We start from the raw sequence: 18,066 nt of genomic DNA, 5'->3' as shown, positions 1-18,066 counted from the left end.
AACACCCTACACGCGTAGAGAAGCCTTCAGGTAACAGTAGTAAGACAAGCACAACTGCTTAATAATTTCATGCTTTATCTTTGCAGGTAGATAATGATCAGACCCACAAATATAATTTAGTTACTCTTTTCCATCTGGCTTCTGAGTGCTTTCCTAGTCAGAAGCTTCAACTGCACTGACTGACTATGAAAACCTAGTGAAGGAAAAAAGGTAGAGTTAGAAGATCTCTCTTCTCTAATTAAATCCATTATATCCACTTTGGGGGTCATAACAGACCTCTGGCTGACAGAGAATGCTTTGGCAGATGAAGTATATGAAAGCAACACGTATTGAGTGAAATCATGTTAATTTAATTTCCTAGATTAATTTTACAGGTAGGAAATTAAATTACTTTGAAACTGTCTACCCACACAAAATAGCTTCCAGAGGAGTGAATGAGAGAGTGTGTGTGTCACTGAATTCTATGTGGAAATACTGAAATAACTCCCATCTGGACTAATGCATATGCTTAATATTTTAGCCACAAAGTAATATAACAGAAATTCATATTTATAACTTGTCTGTATGAGCTGATAACCAGTAATAGCTGAGCTGCTCAGTATTATGGGCATTCTGTAAAATTTCCAAGGGAACTGGATCTTCTAGTTTCATACCCTTTTATATAAAAGGATTAAAATACCTTGTATTAGAATATGAGGAGAGTGTAATAGACTACCACTATGGAAGAATATCATGTCTTGTTTAGAACTTGCTTAAGAGGACGATGCTTTGTCACTTAAGCTACCATGTGTGAAGGAGAAATGGGCCTCCAATAGAAGACACTAGTATCTGGGGAAAGTAAGAATGTAGAACTCTGTGACTTATCACTAGCTATGAAACTGTGACTACCCTCATCAACCTGAGAGAGCAAAACCAACCCTTTATTCATTTGACATTTATTCATACGATGTCTATGGTAAAAGCATTCTGCAAGCAATGATGTCTAAGAACATATACAGATTGACCTATTTCCTCAGCCTCCCAGAGAGTCTTTAACAGGAAGAGAGATACAACATCGGTGTTCTGTATTCATAGCTATGAGCTTCAAAAGTGAACTGAAGAAATTAATATTGAAAGGACACAGTAGGAATATATAGATAAAGCACAACCATCCCTATCAATATTTTCATAAAGGAAAACCATGCATCTCTCTCTTATCTTCACCAACTTCTTCAGGTTCAAGCCAGGTGAGAGCCCCACATGCTTCTGGGGTCTCATGACCCCCTGTGAATGAGCCCTGAACAAAGCATCATCTCTCCCGCCATTTTTTCACCACCACACCCTCCCAGATGGACACTGCCTTATTCCTCCAACCTTATCGTGTTCATCTTCCAAGTATGCTAGGAAGACTCAAACCCCAAACTCCAAACTGGAGGAACACAGACGCTCTGGTGACCATTTATATGACACTTAATCATACCAACCTGCCTGAGGCTGAAAAACTGGATTCTCCTGCTGTTACCTGTGTAACTGGATTATTAATAAAAACCAGTTTATTACAGTGTCATCAGCAAAGATCTGTGTAATTTCCTTACCTAGATTGGCATACATCACAAACAGATTGAAATACTGTTGCAAATGGCGCCCATGTTCAGATACTTCCCTTCTTAGAAGATTTAGTACCGCTCTCAGCAAATGATCACTTAAACTCAAGTTATCATATGCCTAAAAGAAAAAAGAAAAAAGGTTTTCATATTCACAGCTGAACCTATCAAATCTTTACTTTGTTTATACTTTTTACTATGGCAGAAAACAGAACTGGTTAAAAGGTACGGGATTCATACAAGCTCCAAAATACTAGCAGCTGGTTAGTCTTCTGCATCTCACACAGACAGACATACAGAAATGACTGCCATCACTAAATACCATGCAGGACCAAGAAATTACGCAAATACAGAAGCTTTTAATTGAGCTTTCTCTCTAATTGCAGCTAGGCTTAAATACTCCAAAAAGCATATGTAGTTCCACTGTGAACTTCACAGAGTAAGACAGACAATCAAATCACCTTTACAAGTGTATCTCTAATACCTTGGGAAACAAACACTGTCAAAGCATATGTAGCTTTAACTTAATACAAATTCTTTTGCTGCATACAAGAGCGAAAAACATTCTGAGAAGGGGAACAGTACAAATAAAAAATGTCTTGCTGTGGACATTAAAAATACGACAAAGCAAATGCCGCAAAAGGTTGATATTTAAATTTTAATACACTACAAATCTCCCCCACACCCATTGTTATGACAAGTACTACATTAAGGTTACTGGGGGTTTTGGTGTCGGTGGTTCGGGGTTTTTTGTCTGTTTTGTGTTTTTTTGTCAGTTTTAGGTGTATAAAATTAGTCAAAGTTTTCAACAATTTCAATGTTGCAGGATACGGGAAGAAAACTCGGGGACCTTCTGCGTGCTTTCATAGGGTTTGTTTGGTTTTTTTTTGGTTTGCGGGGTTTTGTTTGTTTGGCTGGTTTTTGTTGTGCTTTAGGGTGTTTCCATTTGGTTTGAATTCTAAATGAAAAACAAGGGTTCACTCCATTCACATTATTTTATTGTAAGCCACTGCTTTTATTTTGCAGATTTCACATGTGCAACCCAACTCAAAATTCTCACTACTTACTTTTCACAGAGATTTACAAATGAGGTGCAAAACGGACTGTACAGATTTCCTGTCAACACTGATGTATCTAATCCAGAATTTACATTAAATGCTTATAACGAAGAGGAACAGGTTTTTAAAGTTTTTCATTAGAAAATTAAATACCTGACTGGAAGGTCCAGGAGAGGCAAAAGGTGAAGGACATGGTCCATCTTGCAATGAAAAATGTGCAATAAATACTATAAGTTTTGCAAATGCACCCCTCACTTCTGCACTAGGGCATTCCAGAAGATACTCAGAGAAGCGGTTTGAAACATTAAAAAGGACATTGTGTGCAAACCAAAAGCGTACATTCTTGCTGTGACGAAGAAGGATGCATAATGCATCATACCTGAAACAGAAGATGATGCAACTGAGAGATTACGACCACATGTAGACATTGATGAATTTTGGCAGACATATTCTTTTGCAGAATTTGAAGAAAATACATATTAAGGGTGATCCCCAAACATATTTTCTCACAAAAACAATCAGATAAACTATAGTTCCTATAGTGATATTAGCTATCACAAATTAAAAACATCCTTCAATTAAAAACCTAACATTTAACTGTAGCACTTTACTTCTGTCACCCATAGGAACTAAGACAGGATGATGATCCCCTAACAGTAAAATAACTGTTCCAGAGAGGCTCTTGTGTGACTCTGTCCTCTTTCCTGCAGCAATATTTGAACTTCTCTTGACATCTTAAAATAACAGGAGTAACTTAGCTACTCTGCAAGTTGCTCTCTCTAATAAGAGAAAAACTCAAGGTATATATTTGCCATGTATTACACAACTGCTTATTAGTAGTAGGTAAACTACTGGTCATCATGAAGATCATGTAAAGACTAGTAAGCTACTGGTCGTCATGAAGATGCGGTGCTATAAGTAAGATGGTATTGTTTGTTATATTACAGATTTGAATTACAGGCCCTGTAGCAATATATATAAAAGCACTCTGCTAACAGTCTAGAATACTATTACATACATGTTTCAGAAACAGAATATAAATAACAAGCTACAAAAATGGGTTGAAAAGAGCTTTGTTTAAAACTTCCCAAACCATGAACAAACCACTCTGATTTAGTCAGAACATATAGCCTATTAGTTCTGCACTAGTAATAGACTCTAATCCTTTATTCTTAAAAAACAGATAAAAGGTAGATTTAGGCTCTGTCTGAAAATGAATTTTGAAGCTGTTCAGCTCAGCAGCTTATTTTAAAGCTGTTTCGCCCCTGTATTTTCTGTTCACATTTCCCCCACTTTTCATATTCACCCTGACCACGCATCTGGGGAAGAGGGGAAAATGAGACAGACCACTAACACCTTTTATTGTCAAATGCATATAACTGGGATTTTTTAACAGACATCCGACTTTCAAAACTAATTGCTCTTAAAAGACAAAATACCAATCACTCGCAGGGCCACGGACTATTTTCTTCGTATGAAATCCTGTGGTAAAGAGAAATCTGGCAGCGAGCTGAATACTAATCATAGTTATTTCTTCTGCTTCAGGCAACAGATGATCTTGTCCTAAAGAAAAATCAAAATACTGACATGTAGACAAAGTAAAAGCAGTGTACTTTTATCAATTTAACTGATTCCAGATTACTGTTTTGTCTTGACATCATCTTCCAATTTTAACCAGAAACCTGGATCAAAACAGCCTCTAACTTCTATAATGTATCATTTGAAAATGTAAGCTTTAAAACAGGCACCTGGGAGGCTAACCAGTGTTTGATTTTTAGAAATTCAGCATCTCACCTTAGAGAACTGTCTTCAGCAGAACACTGCACAAACTGAAATATTTTAATATGACTTAGTGCATTAACTGAGTCACAGTTGATAGTTTATCAAAGTATTATTTGCTAAATATTCTGGGATATATCACTGATGAACAACTCAGCAACAGATGTTTAACTGCAGAAGTCTGGATGGACAGAGTATTCAAAGCAGATCACTCAAAATTTCACTGGCAGACGAATTGTTGACAACACAAAGTTTCCTTCAAGAAATTAATCCATAATTACCACACTAACATACTAACCTGGAGGAGGATTTAAGTAGACACTATTACAAGTAAGCAACTTCTTTATGAACTGGAAATATTCTAGGCTGTACTGCATACGATTATGCATGAATTGCACGTTCTGCTTCCGTACGCTTCGTTCAATGGCTGATGGCATTTTAATCTGATGGGGTTTAATGGTGATAGAGAGTTCTGAAATATATTTTATTAGTTCATTGTCTTTGTCTATTGTGTCCATACGTTCATAAAAAAGAATATAAGCATTCCACCACCTCTTCTGGCGTCTGTAGGACATACGCTTCATCATGTGATCAAATACTTCTCCCATGTATTCTCCACCAAAACACTGATTTTTCATTTCTTCATCATCATCCATTTTACACTCTGTCACATCTCCATCATCAAATTTATACCACCGATTCTTCTCACCATCTCCACCATTCCTCTGGATAATGTAGGAGTAATAATGTCCACCACTGGCCTGGCCACTGTGTACAAGTACACCAACAAGCCTGTATTTTGTGCTCCCAGAGTGCTCATTTTCGGACTGCTCATTTTGTATTATCTGATTTTCAGGATTTACATCATCTCCTTCCAGTTTAGCTACACCTGCCACTGTGTAAGGCTCCATGTCCAGCTCTCGTGGAAATTCAAAATAGTCATTGAACTTGATTGCACATTCCCTTTCCCAGTCATAATCAAATCTTTTCAACTGGATTGCAAGAACTGGAGGCAACTTCTTAATCAACAAGCGTTTCACTGTATCGACCTAGAAAAGGAAATGAATAGTTATTAGCTCTTAAGTTTCCATTCACATACTCCTAGCAACAACTGAATTCAGTAATTAAAGGATTTTATTTTCCCTGAACATGAACTAAGACTAACCTTAGTACAGCTGTAACATCACAGTTGTATGCAACTGTAATATGTAAGGAATCATTACCTTTTTGTTGCATTTTTCACAATGATATGCATTTGCTCCTTCCAATAAATCTCCTTTGACGTACTGTTCCAAAGAATCAAGAAGGTTTTGGTGATTTCTTATATCTACATTCAGAGTTGTGAAGGATTCCTCGCATTCGTACCTACCAATGAACAGACAAGTGTAAAAGAAAGGTAGTAACATGCTCAACTTTTATGTTTTACAGTTGCTACACAGCACCTTACTACAAAAGTTTTATTCAGCACTTGATGTCAACTTCTGGCAAAAGTAGCTAAGAAGTGAAAAAAGAACTCTTTTTTTTATTGCAGTCTTCCTACAATTACCTTACAGTATCTGCACACTGTACTTTTTGATCTGCATTAATTATAGTTATTTTATGAACATCATAGAAATTACCTGTATGCCTCAAATTCACTGAAAAGATCATGGAAATTAAATCTCTGGCACATCTTGTTTTTAATGCAGTTTAAGTAGCATGACAGACTCTTGGCTAACTTAAGCTGGTAGAGAAGCACAGACAGCAAAGTAGAGTATTTTTTCCAATCACTTCACATATTCTTGACTGACTGAATTTAATTTATTGTGTTATGACACAACCTTTAAACCATTGCCTAGCAATGAAACAGCAATGCTTGAGACAAAACCAGTTAAAACATCTTGGAAACGTTTTTTGGTTGGTTGGTTTTTGTGGGTGTTTTTGTTTTGTTTTTGTTTTTAAGGCTAAAGAAGTGATAAATAAACTTTAAAAGTTGCATCTATTCCAACATAACCCTGCAGGGCTTGTTTCTCGGATATGCAATCACACATATAAAAGGTTCTGTAACAGTGAATAAATTAATATTTAGAAACACTTCAACCAGAACAGCATTATTCATTCATCTATGAAATAACTTACAAATTCAGAAAGGCTTTGTCATACCCCAAATCCAATAGTTTAGTTTGCCATCAGTTCTGTCCTCCCTAAACTATCAGGGTAAAATTTTTATTAAGAAGTACAGTTACACAAATCCAGCAGAATTCTGTAACGATAGATAATATTTGTCTATCATGTAAGCAGCAGAGAGGATCTGAAAGATGTTGTGAACAGTAAGAAGGCCAACTGTTAGTGATACAAAACACGATTACAAAAAAAGCCAACTGCTGAAAAAAAACAAGTCCATCATTAGGCCATCTTGAACCTTGCACATAATTTTAATCATCCACCTCAAGAAGGACAGAAGAAAGTCTAGAAGTACAACTGTACAATGCCTAGTTCTATTCCTCCAGAAAGCATTTGTCATTGATCACCATCATCAAGATGGTGCACCAAAGAACTTCAGTCTGATTCGATACAGGTGGTTTTTTACATACCCTGTATGAAGCTGAACTTCAATGTTCACATTTTAAGTTATTTAAACATATAGCAAAAACCTTAAGATAAACTTCTTTACACTATTATTCCTAGTTACAGCTTACATAGTGAGTATGAACAGGGTTTCACTCATTGGAATTAAAGATTCATACTTGGGTCAGCATTATCCACACACTGTGGGAGACAGAAGCCAGCAACATCTGTTTCCTACGTCTTAAAACTTTATACACTGCATGGTCCCTAAACTGTTTTCACTCTCAACATGGAAAAACTTTATCTTTTCCTCTGCTGATCAATACACAACACTTCACATAGAACTGTTAGGTAGAAGTAATAATCAAGTATTTCAAAGCACCTGAAGCCAAATCAATGTAGAAAAATCAATGCTGTAGAAAAAACATACCGAATTCTATTAGCTTTAAAAAATCCCCAACAAAACAACAAACCAAACCAACACCAAAACCACACAAAGAACCTACTCTTGGCTCTTTACTCATTTTCATAAGGATAAAAACACAGGTTGCTTTTCCTGGAAGAAGAATCTTAAACACTTACCGATGTGGGCATCCTTGACAAATCTTCTGATCAGCAAAGGACCCTCCTAGAACTTTACTTAACATTGCTGGATGGCCCAAAGCTTTTAAAGCTTCATCTAAACTGTCCACTAAGGAATTAAAAAATTCTAAAGCATCATGTTGTTCACGTAGATTTACAGGTTCACCCCAAAGTCTGAAAACAAAAGCACATTCTTGTCAAATATTTTTGGGTTTGTTCCCCAACAATTTATTAAAAAAAAAAAACCAATCACTATTCACACTATTCATCCCTCTTTCTTACTGACCAAGACTATTTGCTGGTTTGTGATGTAGGATACCACCTCTTACACTGTCCTCAACACTTACTGATAAGTAAAAGCAAGCTTTTGTGTATAACATCATAGCTAATTCACTCTCGATATCAAGCTCAAGAACTACTAGAATTCCAAATAACCATCTTGCTGTAAGCTTTGGTTTTTCAAGAGACTTCTACAGAATGGTAAAAAGGTAGGATAACAGATGCAAGGCTCAACAAGTTCTGCTAATTTACACTTAATATTCCTGTCATTTCTTCTATTACAGTTAGTTTTGTGGCATTTCAGTGGCCCAGTGAACAAACATCAATACTAAGTTTTCTATTTACCTAAATTGTTTCCAAAACCCTCTTGGTACATAGTACTGTAGCCTGGAAGCCGCTAAATGACCAAAAATTACTTGGAGATGTCTCAGAACTCCAATATTGTACTCTTTTCTATCTTCTGTTTTACTCAGTGCTGGTTTGTCTTCATACTGATGTGGATAACCAAACACATCATCTCTTGGGTCAACATTGCTCTGAAAAGCAGAAGAAAATTTGTGCTATTAATTTTGATACATAGCTGTCTTATAGCCAGTTGTATCCCTTGTTTAATTTAACAATCTAAAGCGCTTCATATTCTCATCTGAAGAAACAAGTGTCTTGGTATGCATTAACGGAGTTCTGTTGGCAGAATTAGTGTATGGTGCTTTCAAGTGAAAATCCATGAGGAGGAAGTCTGCAAACCCTGCTACCTGGAACTTTTGAACTGCCTCTCTGGCAGTGAGCCTATTCAAATAAGAAACATTATGCCACTGCCCCCACTGCCAGCAGTGGAAAGAAAAGTGATAAGAAACCTGAATTTGTTATAACCTTTTCCTAAAAAAGAATTCTATTCCAAAGATAAGCAAGTTCTGAATAATTAAATTTACCTCATTGTCCTGCTTTTCATCCCCAGACATGTCATCATCTACATCACTGCCTGTGCCTTCAATTGCAAGAATCCCATTCCTGATGGCTGGAATCATGTACAGCTGCTGAATGACTGAATTCATGTAACAAGTGGCACCAGCATTTTTTAGCCCTACAAATCCCTTTGGTGGTCGAGGCCCAACAGGTGGTAGATATTCCCATTCTGTGAGCGCTTCACAAGCTAGAAGAAAATAGCAGAATGTGATTAGAAACAATTTTATTACAAAAGAATCAGAATATCAATGCAATACAAAGGGCAGTTGCACAATATTAGTACTAGTCTGTATCACTCTGCAATTCAGTAAAGCAAATGTTTCACCGGACAACTTAATTGCTAAAATAAACACAACTTCTATGATCAGTATTTCTACCTGTAATCCTACCATTAAACTATTTTACCAATTGCATAACTCAAAAGGTGGCCAGACAAAAATTCAGTCTATTTTTGTATCAAACAGAAGTCTTCTCTCAATACCAGCAAGTTTCTTAGCTGAAGAACTCAGCTGAATGAATCTAGAGTGTATAGCCAATTTATAATGCCTTTCACAAATGTGCAATGTTTTTAAAATCGGAAAATTTCATGTATGCCTCACTTTCCCTTGCCAGGATAGGAAACAGTGTTAGATAATGCTATTTATATGACCTTGTGACAGATTTTTTTTTTTTTCCCTCCTGATTCTTCTCCCTCAGACCTCTCACATCTCTTCACAGTACATTTACAATCACAGGTTTACTACATTAACCTTTTGTTCTGTGGTTTTAACACAAAAATAATACGAGATCATGCACATTTGCAAGCAAGCTATATTTGGTATATGACAGACAGAGCATGCACAGTTCATACATGTGTTCCCTTTTCTGTCTCATACCATGGAGAACTGGTGTTCTACTGTGCTTACCAAATAACTGAGTGCAAGGAAATGCCATAAAATCTTTCTAATTGTGAGGTGATAGGAAACAATTCCCAAGAGAAAAGGATGAAGAAAAAAGGATGAGGCAGGGGGATAAACCATAAAGCTGCCCATTTCATTTATTCATTTGAGATGGAACTGGACAGGGAGATTGAAAAAACCTCAGATGACTCAGTGATACCACCAACTGGGTAAGTAGCACTGCCATTCTGAGAGGTAGCGGACAATTCCCACTATGGGAAACTCTTTGTAGTTGCTTATAATTTTGCTAAACTCTAAAAGTTTAAATATATTTTAATCATAGAACGGCTTGGGTTGGAAGGGACTTTCAAGATCACCCAGTTCCAACCCCCGCCATGGGTAGGGACATCTTCCACTAGACCAGGTTGCTCAAAGTCCTGTCCAACCTTAAACGCTTCCAGGGATGGAGTAGTCACAAGTCCTCTGGGCAACCTGTTCCAGTGCCTCACCACCCTCACAGTAAAGAACTTCCTTCCTATCTAAATCTACCCTCTTTCAGTTTAAAATCATTGGCCCCTATTCTGTCACTACAGGCCATGATAAAAAGTCTCTTTCCACCTTTCTTATAAACTCCCCCTAAGTACTGAAAAGCTGATCTCCCCAGAGCCTTCTCTTTCACAGCTGAACAACCCCAACACTCCAAGCCTTTCTTCCCAGACAAACTTGGTTTTGCTTGTTTTCAGTTGTTCCACTCACCTCTTCCCCCTCTCCCTATCTTTCTTTCTCTTTTCCCTGTCAATATTACAGCCAAAATAGTTACTTATCCCATTTAGGGCTGCAGAAAATACTCTTTTCATTCATTTTTTAAGAAAGAAGCAAGTCTTACATGCTTTTTATTGGTAACAAAAATCTACGTTAAGTATGAGCCTTTTGTCACCCTTGTGGGTATTAGCTTGCCTCATTTGAATACCAGCTTTTGAAACACTTAATATTTGCAAGTTTCTGTACATACTGCAATTGCTATAATCTTTCTCCAGTGAGGAGAAAGTTGCTTTGAGTGCAGAGCTGTGCTGAGACAAGGCCAGAACCGAGAGCACAAACATCGGAGGAAGGACCACAACAAGCAGAGAGTAAGTAAAGAACTAAATAGGACAGTGGACCTGTGTCTGTGTCTGGACAACGATGACAAATTAAGTGAACAACCAAGAGACTGGCACTAAAACTAAGCCAAAGATACCTGATGAGTTTCTTGGATTGGTTAGGCAGAGCCTGAAATGATGAGGCAAAAGTAGAAGATACAGACAGAATGAGGTTCCTGGGAGCTGGCACAGACAAAGGGGAGCAGCCAGGTCGGGGTAGGTGGGGGTCTGACTGCAAGTGACTGGGTCTGGAACTTGGATGCAACTGTGTAATGCAAGTCAGTACATTTGCCACATAAAGAAGAAAAGAGAAAGGCTACACTGACAAACTTTTCTAGATTTTTGACAGCTTGATGTTGCAACATTAAAGCAGCCACAAACATGCCACAAACTAAAACATATAGCATCTAGTTCAGTTGACAATATAAACAAAACCTAGGCATAATATATACATTAAAAAGTAGAAAACAGATAATTAAAAATATTACATACTAGTGATTGCTGTACCTATGTAATACATTTCAGTCAACGTGTCTACTATCTGTTTGAGATTTCGTACACATCCAACTGCTAATGCAACTAGTAGCTCAAACCCAGCGTTAATAGTAGCTGGTGAACTACAGACTGGTATAGCCTGCTCAGCAGGCAATTCTCCATTTCTCATGTATTGTAGATAAACATTTGATGCTGGAAAGATGAAATCATCTATCAACTCCTGCAGGGAAAAAAAACAAAACAAAACAAGGAAAATAAATCACCTGTTACTGTATAAATTTGTATTAGCAACAGAGTAAGTATTATTATGTAAATGAATGTCTGAGAAACAGAGTAGTACTTAAAACACTCGAGTTAAAATTGAGACCAACACCATCATAAGCTTTTAAATTTAGAACAGAATAACTCCATTTTAATGTGGTTCCCTGCAAAACCACCCCCCACTACAAGTTAAAAATACATCTGTTATTTTTCTTGATTGGTAAAATTTTTGTTTTGTCCAACCAATATTATCTACAAAGCTCTTTACCAATTACTGTTGGAAAAAACAACATTCCTGCTGTATAATATCAAAGGTACAAAGAAGACATGACTGTTGAAAGAGACACTCAGACATCATGCATTTGTTCAAACCTGCCATAAACGTTAACAGCACTAATTAGGAACATGTGACGAAAAGACAATACAGGGGTAATGAGAGAAAACAGTCCTGTACAGGACCATCCTGTATCTAGCTCACTATCCCTGTGTGATGTTTGCTCTTGGGATAACAGTTCACAAGGTCACAGCGACTCCATATGCCATGGTTCCAAAGAATGAGAATGTTAAGTGCTCTTATGAATGAAACATGTATTTTAAAAAAAATTTTAAACCCCGACTGGAAGCCCTTTTCAAATACTTAAACTGAGATCTTTTATGGTTACAGACCACAAGACGCAAGGCTTGTTTTTACCTCTTTGTATTTAACACCCTCCCCAAATATCATCAAAAAACTCCATACATCAAAAAGTCTGAACCTACTTTAATGAGATTTGCACCTCCTTTTTCACAACCAATATGGTATTTCTTTTCAGGTGTCTGGAATGCTAACAACTCTTTTGTTACTCCAAGGTGACCCTCTAAGATAGTTTCTTCGACACCAGTTTCCCCTGTTCTTTTCACTTCATCCTGTAATTAAGGCAAAAGTTAGCATAATATATATATATAAGCGTAAAACTTATTTCACATCAAAGTAGTAAAAAAATGATTATTAGAAATAAATTGATCCTGAAACTTACCCTAATCCTCTTAAGCCAGTCAATTTCATTATTGAGAAGAACTTCAGCATTGGGTACGTTAATACTACTGTTGTAAGCATAGTTAAGAAGATGTCTTAAGAGAGTGAAGTAATCTCCAGAATGCTTAGCTCGCTCTCTTGCAGTACTCTATGTAAACAAGAAACAAATAATATGCAATTCAAACATGCTTCTACTTAAGAGTGCAACCCTAACAGAAGCCTAACTCTACTGAAGCCTTTACCTCTAAAAACTTACCCCTAGGACAGTAAACAGCAGGGTAATGAAGAAAAGGAGAGGTCTCTGCCCCATGCAACACCTGGTAGCCATTAAAAAGAATTGCTCCTGTGCCATCTGACGAACAGTTCTGAAAAATCATTTAACAGAAGCATTAAACTCAACCTTCCGATCCAAACAGGATATTAAAAAAAAAATAATATTTCTGCTTATCTGCTCGATGCCATTCTCTATAACTGCACATAATGTAAGAAATGGGAATGCTTTAATTATTGTCCATTCATCATATTGTTTTGCCTTGCAGTGGAATTTTATATAATTTGAATTACTATTACAAAACCTGTTCCACAAATCAAATATTTAAAGGTAAAAAGACATTTATTAGCAGCTAACCACTAAACCTTCACAACTGCCACCAAATACTGCATAATGCAACAAGCAATATGCAACCCTAAATAATTCTTTTCTGTGTTTTTTTAATTTTCAAGCACCAGCTGTGCCTGAAAGACACACTAGAACTGCCCTAGTAAAACTGCTCTTACGTATTACTTTGGCAGCCTGCTCAGCATCTGAAGCGATCAAAATTTATCATTAGTAAGAAATCAGAAAAGATGACCCCCTGAAAATTCAAGAGGCTAGAATTAAAAGACATTTTCCACCTATAAACTTAATCTAAGCACTGGCATAATATAGGAACAGATAAGCTTGAGGAAAAAACGTAATTTAAGGCAAACCCTATTCTTTCCAGTTGCAAGACTGCCTCAGCATTGTATCTTGTGAAAATTTAGAAACAACTCTGCTTGTGTGGGGAGAGAACACAAATTAATGCTGTGCTTTATGAAGTATCTCAACATAAGAAACCGAATTTTACAGTGTACTTCTGGTTGCGGCTGTCATTGTTTTCTACCCATGAGGTCCCCGTGGCAAGCACACAAAGAATCCTATTTCCCTCAGAGTTCCTTCACCTGCAGTTAACTTCACCATGCTTCAAAAGACATGCAAGCATGATCAGAGGTCAGAGCAAAAGATGCAGGTAGCTAAGCACTCTGCCTCTGGTACACACCTAGGAAAGTGCACAAGAACAGGGAAGCATGCAGTGACAGTTCTCCAGAATGTTCTCTCAGCTTCTAACAATCTGTGGTTCAGGAAGACTAACCAAAGCAGTATTTCATAGCCCTCACTGGACAAATTAATGAACAACCCCTCAAACTATTTCCAAACTAAAGGTTTACACTGCTTACATGTTATGCTCATGAAATTCTCATACACAGAATGTTCTCTTTCTTCTCTCTGCTACGTCTGACTTTAAAAGTCTCTGTGGTATTCTCCTCCCACCATGGATCTCTACACCAATACTAAGTGCCCCAAGCTATTCACCTGTTCCTCAGATGGAAATAATTTCAGAGCTTTGATCTCCCTTGTCACCCTTGCCTGATCACTGCAAGTTCTACTACATTTCTTTGAATTGCAGAAGGCCATGGGATGTATGGGGTCTGTTTTGTTCTTCAGAATAATTGACATTTTATCTGATCTGATTGCTGAGCTGACATTTCCATAAAACTCACAGAAATTTATTTTCAGATATAACCCTTCAATTGCCTGGGACAGAACACACAGACATTCCTCAGGTTCATGCATTTCAAGGCAGAATGAAACACATAAAGGTGGTATTTTCCTAAAGTAGAAATGTGACCAATGAAACACAGACTTCACACTGTTATGTCTCTAATTAGCATGAAATATTTGAACACAAGTATTAAACTTTCATGAGGCTGTAACAATCTAAGTGCTCTTAAGAAGCCATGGGATGGATATAGCTGCCTTAATATAGGCATTTTGTGCCACGTTAAGACACCATGACAACAGCATAGAACTGGCAGGACATTTGCATGGTGAACTTACACTCATCCAACAAAACAGCTGAAGGCCAAATGCCTCCGATCAAGGCAGCAGGCAATTTGAATCCCATCTCATTGACAGCCCCAGGATACAGACTTCTGCCTAGTTAGCAGAAGTCAGCCTCTTCAATGGATATAGGTGCCACTGCTTTCCACAGGCAGTAAGAAATTTTATTTATGTGGGCCACATATGTATGACCACTGAACAGTTTGCAGCCATCAGCTGGAACACTTCTGGGTTCCAGGGTCATTTTAGGACTAACTGTTCAGCTGCCCAAGTCATTCTTATATTCAGGCGTTACCACTATAAAATCAATTACCTTAGAGTGCAAGAACTGCTCTAGTATTCAGTATTAAGCATTTTGCATTATGTTTCTCAATTTATAGGTAGCATGGTTATGCTATGAGGAAACAGCATTAGGCCCGTAAAATCTTGAAGTCTGAAATAAACAAACAAAACCCACCAGTCCATCCAAATCTTTTCCAGAAAGACTGTATTTGTGAGATCTGAACTTGACCATCTTCCTTGTCTTTTATGGTTCACCAAAAACATTTTCTCACATGCATATTTTTTCTCACATTGTTTTTCAATTGATGATACCAGATTAGAGAACAATAGTTGAAAGGATATTCAGAATTCTGCCCAGTATTTGCTAAACTTTCTCTACACTGTAAACACTGATTTGTTTCCACATTAAGTCAGAAGAGCTTTTTTTTTTGATTACTTCACAGTCTTTATTTTCAAAGCAGTCTTCTGTTTCTACTCATATTTAATGCTGTTCTATCATGTACTAATGAACAGCTGCATTCAAAGTGAGATTATCAGATGTATCAAAAGTTTTACAAGCATATGAGAGAAGACAGCTCAAAGGTTAGCTTCTACTGACAATATGAAGCATTTCTCCATACAATAAATTCAGCTCATTTCCCATTCTGGTAGAGGGAAAAAAAAAGCAGAGATAAGGAGCTGAGCAGCAGTTCACTTGGAGAAGAGAAGCCCTTAAAAATTTTATCCCCTCCGACAAAACAAACCAACCACATCTATTAATGCTACTCTTATTATTAAAGGGCAAGAAGCTAACATATCCAGGGAATTAAAACACAGCTGTTCAGACTTGGGCTGACATGCCAACACACACGCGGAAAGAGAAGCCCACACAGATTGTTTCTTCCAGTATTTTAGGAAGAAAAGTACAACAATTAACTATTCAGTAGGCATAATATCATCATACAGCTGGGGTTCAAATTCAGTCAACAAAGCTCAAATCAGCAAGAGTAATCATCAGAAGAAACTGGCAAAACCACAACAGATATTCCAATCTTTAAATCAAGACTAGGTTTTGCTAAGATGCCGTTCTATCTCCATCACAAACTGTGTTAGATGCAATCTGCAAAATGAAATTCAGAGACTAAACTGTTTAAGACTTATAGAAGTTCTGATTAGAACCAAGAGTCCACTTCATTAAAGAAATACAACCAGAATAGAAAAATCCTCATGAAGAGCGTCTGCAGTTTCAAAGACAGAAAGAGTGGTAAGTGTTGATACCAAACACTAACTGAAATATAAATAAATGCTGGTGAGCACTTGAGAAATGTCACCTTAACTCCAAATATAAAGCACAAAGTCAAATAACTACAGTGACATTTATTATAGAAATTATCACTCATTACTTGTATTTTCACAGTTAAGATTATGTTAAAAAGCCACAGATCTTATAAATCTTCAGACAGATACTAAAAATTAAAAAATAAAAAAAGAAAAAAAAAAAATCAAAGGATGGGGCACTGACACTTGCCCATGCTATTCAGTTGTACTGGTGCTCCAAATGTGACATGTGGCCAACATACACTTACTGTCAAAATAGTAACTTGGTATCAACTGTTGATGTTTTTAAAAATAAAATGTAGTGATTTCTTACTCATCAGCCTTGAAAGTTACCAAAAATAGTGAAAGACAGCTTGTTCCATTTAATGTGTAAAGTTACAACGTATATTTGCCAGCATGTTTTGTTAAACTTGTCTAACTTCAATGATAATAACAAGCTTCAGTGAACCTGAAAATTCAACATCCTATAACACAGGTTGCAAACTAATAAAGCTTGTGAGATTCCAATAACAACACTCCACGGTTTCACCAGAATGTGCAAATAATTCATTATAAAGAGATATTCTGATGATACCACTGATTATTTTGTTATGGTGAATATTCCTGAACATAAGACTTATCAACCTATTTTACCTAGAAAAGTAAAACTGCAAAACATGTTTCTTGCTAGAATTTATTCAGCACTTCACTGTTTTTTCAGAAACACAAAGTAGCTGAAACAATTTTCAAACATAGTTGCTGTGGTGATTTTTAAAATAGAATAGTATTTCTAATTGGTACACGCGTTACTCTTTCAATTAAAGATTTGACTCAAGCGTGTCGATTTTGATACATTTCTCTAAAATAAATACTTGAGAATAAAAGCAAGGCTCTTCCTCCATCTAAGCCAAAACTAATTAAATAGAAGTTCTGAAAAAACTGAATGTGAATATTCCTGAACATGAGACTTAGCAACCTGTTTTACCTAGGAAAGTAGAAACAAGAAAACATGCTGCTGAAATTCTGACCCTGTTCACCTGAGAGCATCACAATCTGACTCCATTTAAAATGTACTGAAAGGCTTATATAATGCCACTAATTTCTGATCTCTGTCATTTCTCAATGAAAAGTTAACATAATACATATCTGACAAAACTAGAATTAGATCTTTAGTAACAATTCAAAGCACCAGTAACTAAGTTTAATAGCAACATACCAAAACTTTCCACCCGGATAGCTTTGAAAAACACCCCCCTGCCCAATACTCCACAATTTTAGATGGGCTAAAAGTCACAAGACGCACATTGCACAGATGCTGTATTGCGCAGATGCTGTCTGAGCAGATGTGTAGGAAAAGCCTGGAGATAACAAGAGATCCCCTAACTCCAAGGGGCAAGACTGCAGGGCAACAGACACACATAGCTCCTGGCAGCTCCTGATAGTTTTTCCTGTCTCTCCCCAGTGTGACAGCTCCATGTAAAACATGTGTCACATGAGAACTCAGAAGTGTGCCACTCCAGTACAAAAATCAGAGGATTAATCTTAAATTCCCCCTCTCCTCAAACTGCTAGTACTTAGTACTGTGTTTTGCCTTTATTTAGCAGAAGTATAAGAAAGTTCTTCTATACCTAAGTTACTTAAATGTTCTAATGTAGTGAGTATTCACACAACTTCTGAAAAACAAATTACCTACGATTTTAAAGTTGTTCTAAAGCCATCAGTAACACATTATCTGGCATCCATCTTGCTTCACAATATCCTCCTTATGA

At 36.9% G+C, this 18,066-nt stretch overlaps 1 protein-coding gene across 2 annotated transcripts in view; it reads right to left on the bottom strand.

Moving 5' to 3' along the window:
* The window catches only part of USP9X (ubiquitin specific peptidase 9 X-linked), a 99,321-nt gene that overhangs the window by 9,291 nt on the left and 71,964 nt on the right, over positions 1–18,066 (bottom strand). The window contains exons 27-38 of one of the 2 annotated variants that reach the window (XM_061453394.1): positions 12,836–12,944; positions 12,581–12,727; positions 12,324–12,470; positions 11,316–11,523; positions 8,758–8,978; positions 8,174–8,364; positions 7,550–7,723; positions 5,644–5,785; positions 4,719–5,469; positions 4,081–4,204; positions 2,795–3,020; positions 1,575–1,704 (exon numbers count right to left, since the gene is read on the bottom strand). In XM_061453394.1, coding sequence (XP_061309378.1) covers positions 1,575–1,704; positions 2,795–3,020; positions 4,081–4,204; positions 4,719–5,469; positions 5,644–5,785; positions 7,550–7,723; positions 8,174–8,364; positions 8,758–8,978; positions 11,316–11,523; positions 12,324–12,470; positions 12,581–12,727; positions 12,836–12,944 — 2,570 coding nt within the window. Of the gene's footprint in view, positions 1–1,574; positions 1,705–2,794; positions 3,021–4,080; positions 4,205–4,718; positions 5,470–5,643; positions 5,786–7,549; positions 7,724–8,173; positions 8,365–8,757; positions 8,979–11,300; positions 11,524–12,323; positions 12,471–12,580; positions 12,728–12,835; positions 12,945–18,066 lie in introns of both variants that reach the window. The other variant, XM_061453393.1, reaches the window with a different exon arrangement.

The sequence above is a fragment of the Pezoporus flaviventris genome, unplaced genomic scaffold (genome assembly GCF_033815535.1).
Source record: "Pezoporus flaviventris isolate CSIRO_AGI_PZ_B2104156 unplaced genomic scaffold, CSIRO_AGI_Pfla_v1 ptg000015l, whole genome shotgun sequence".
In the NCBI taxonomy this organism is placed as follows: Eukaryota; Metazoa; Chordata; class Aves; order Psittaciformes; family Psittacidae; genus Pezoporus; species Pezoporus flaviventris.
The sequence above is the reverse complement of the archived record's forward strand: the minus strand, read 5'-3'. Positions and strand labels throughout refer to the sequence as shown.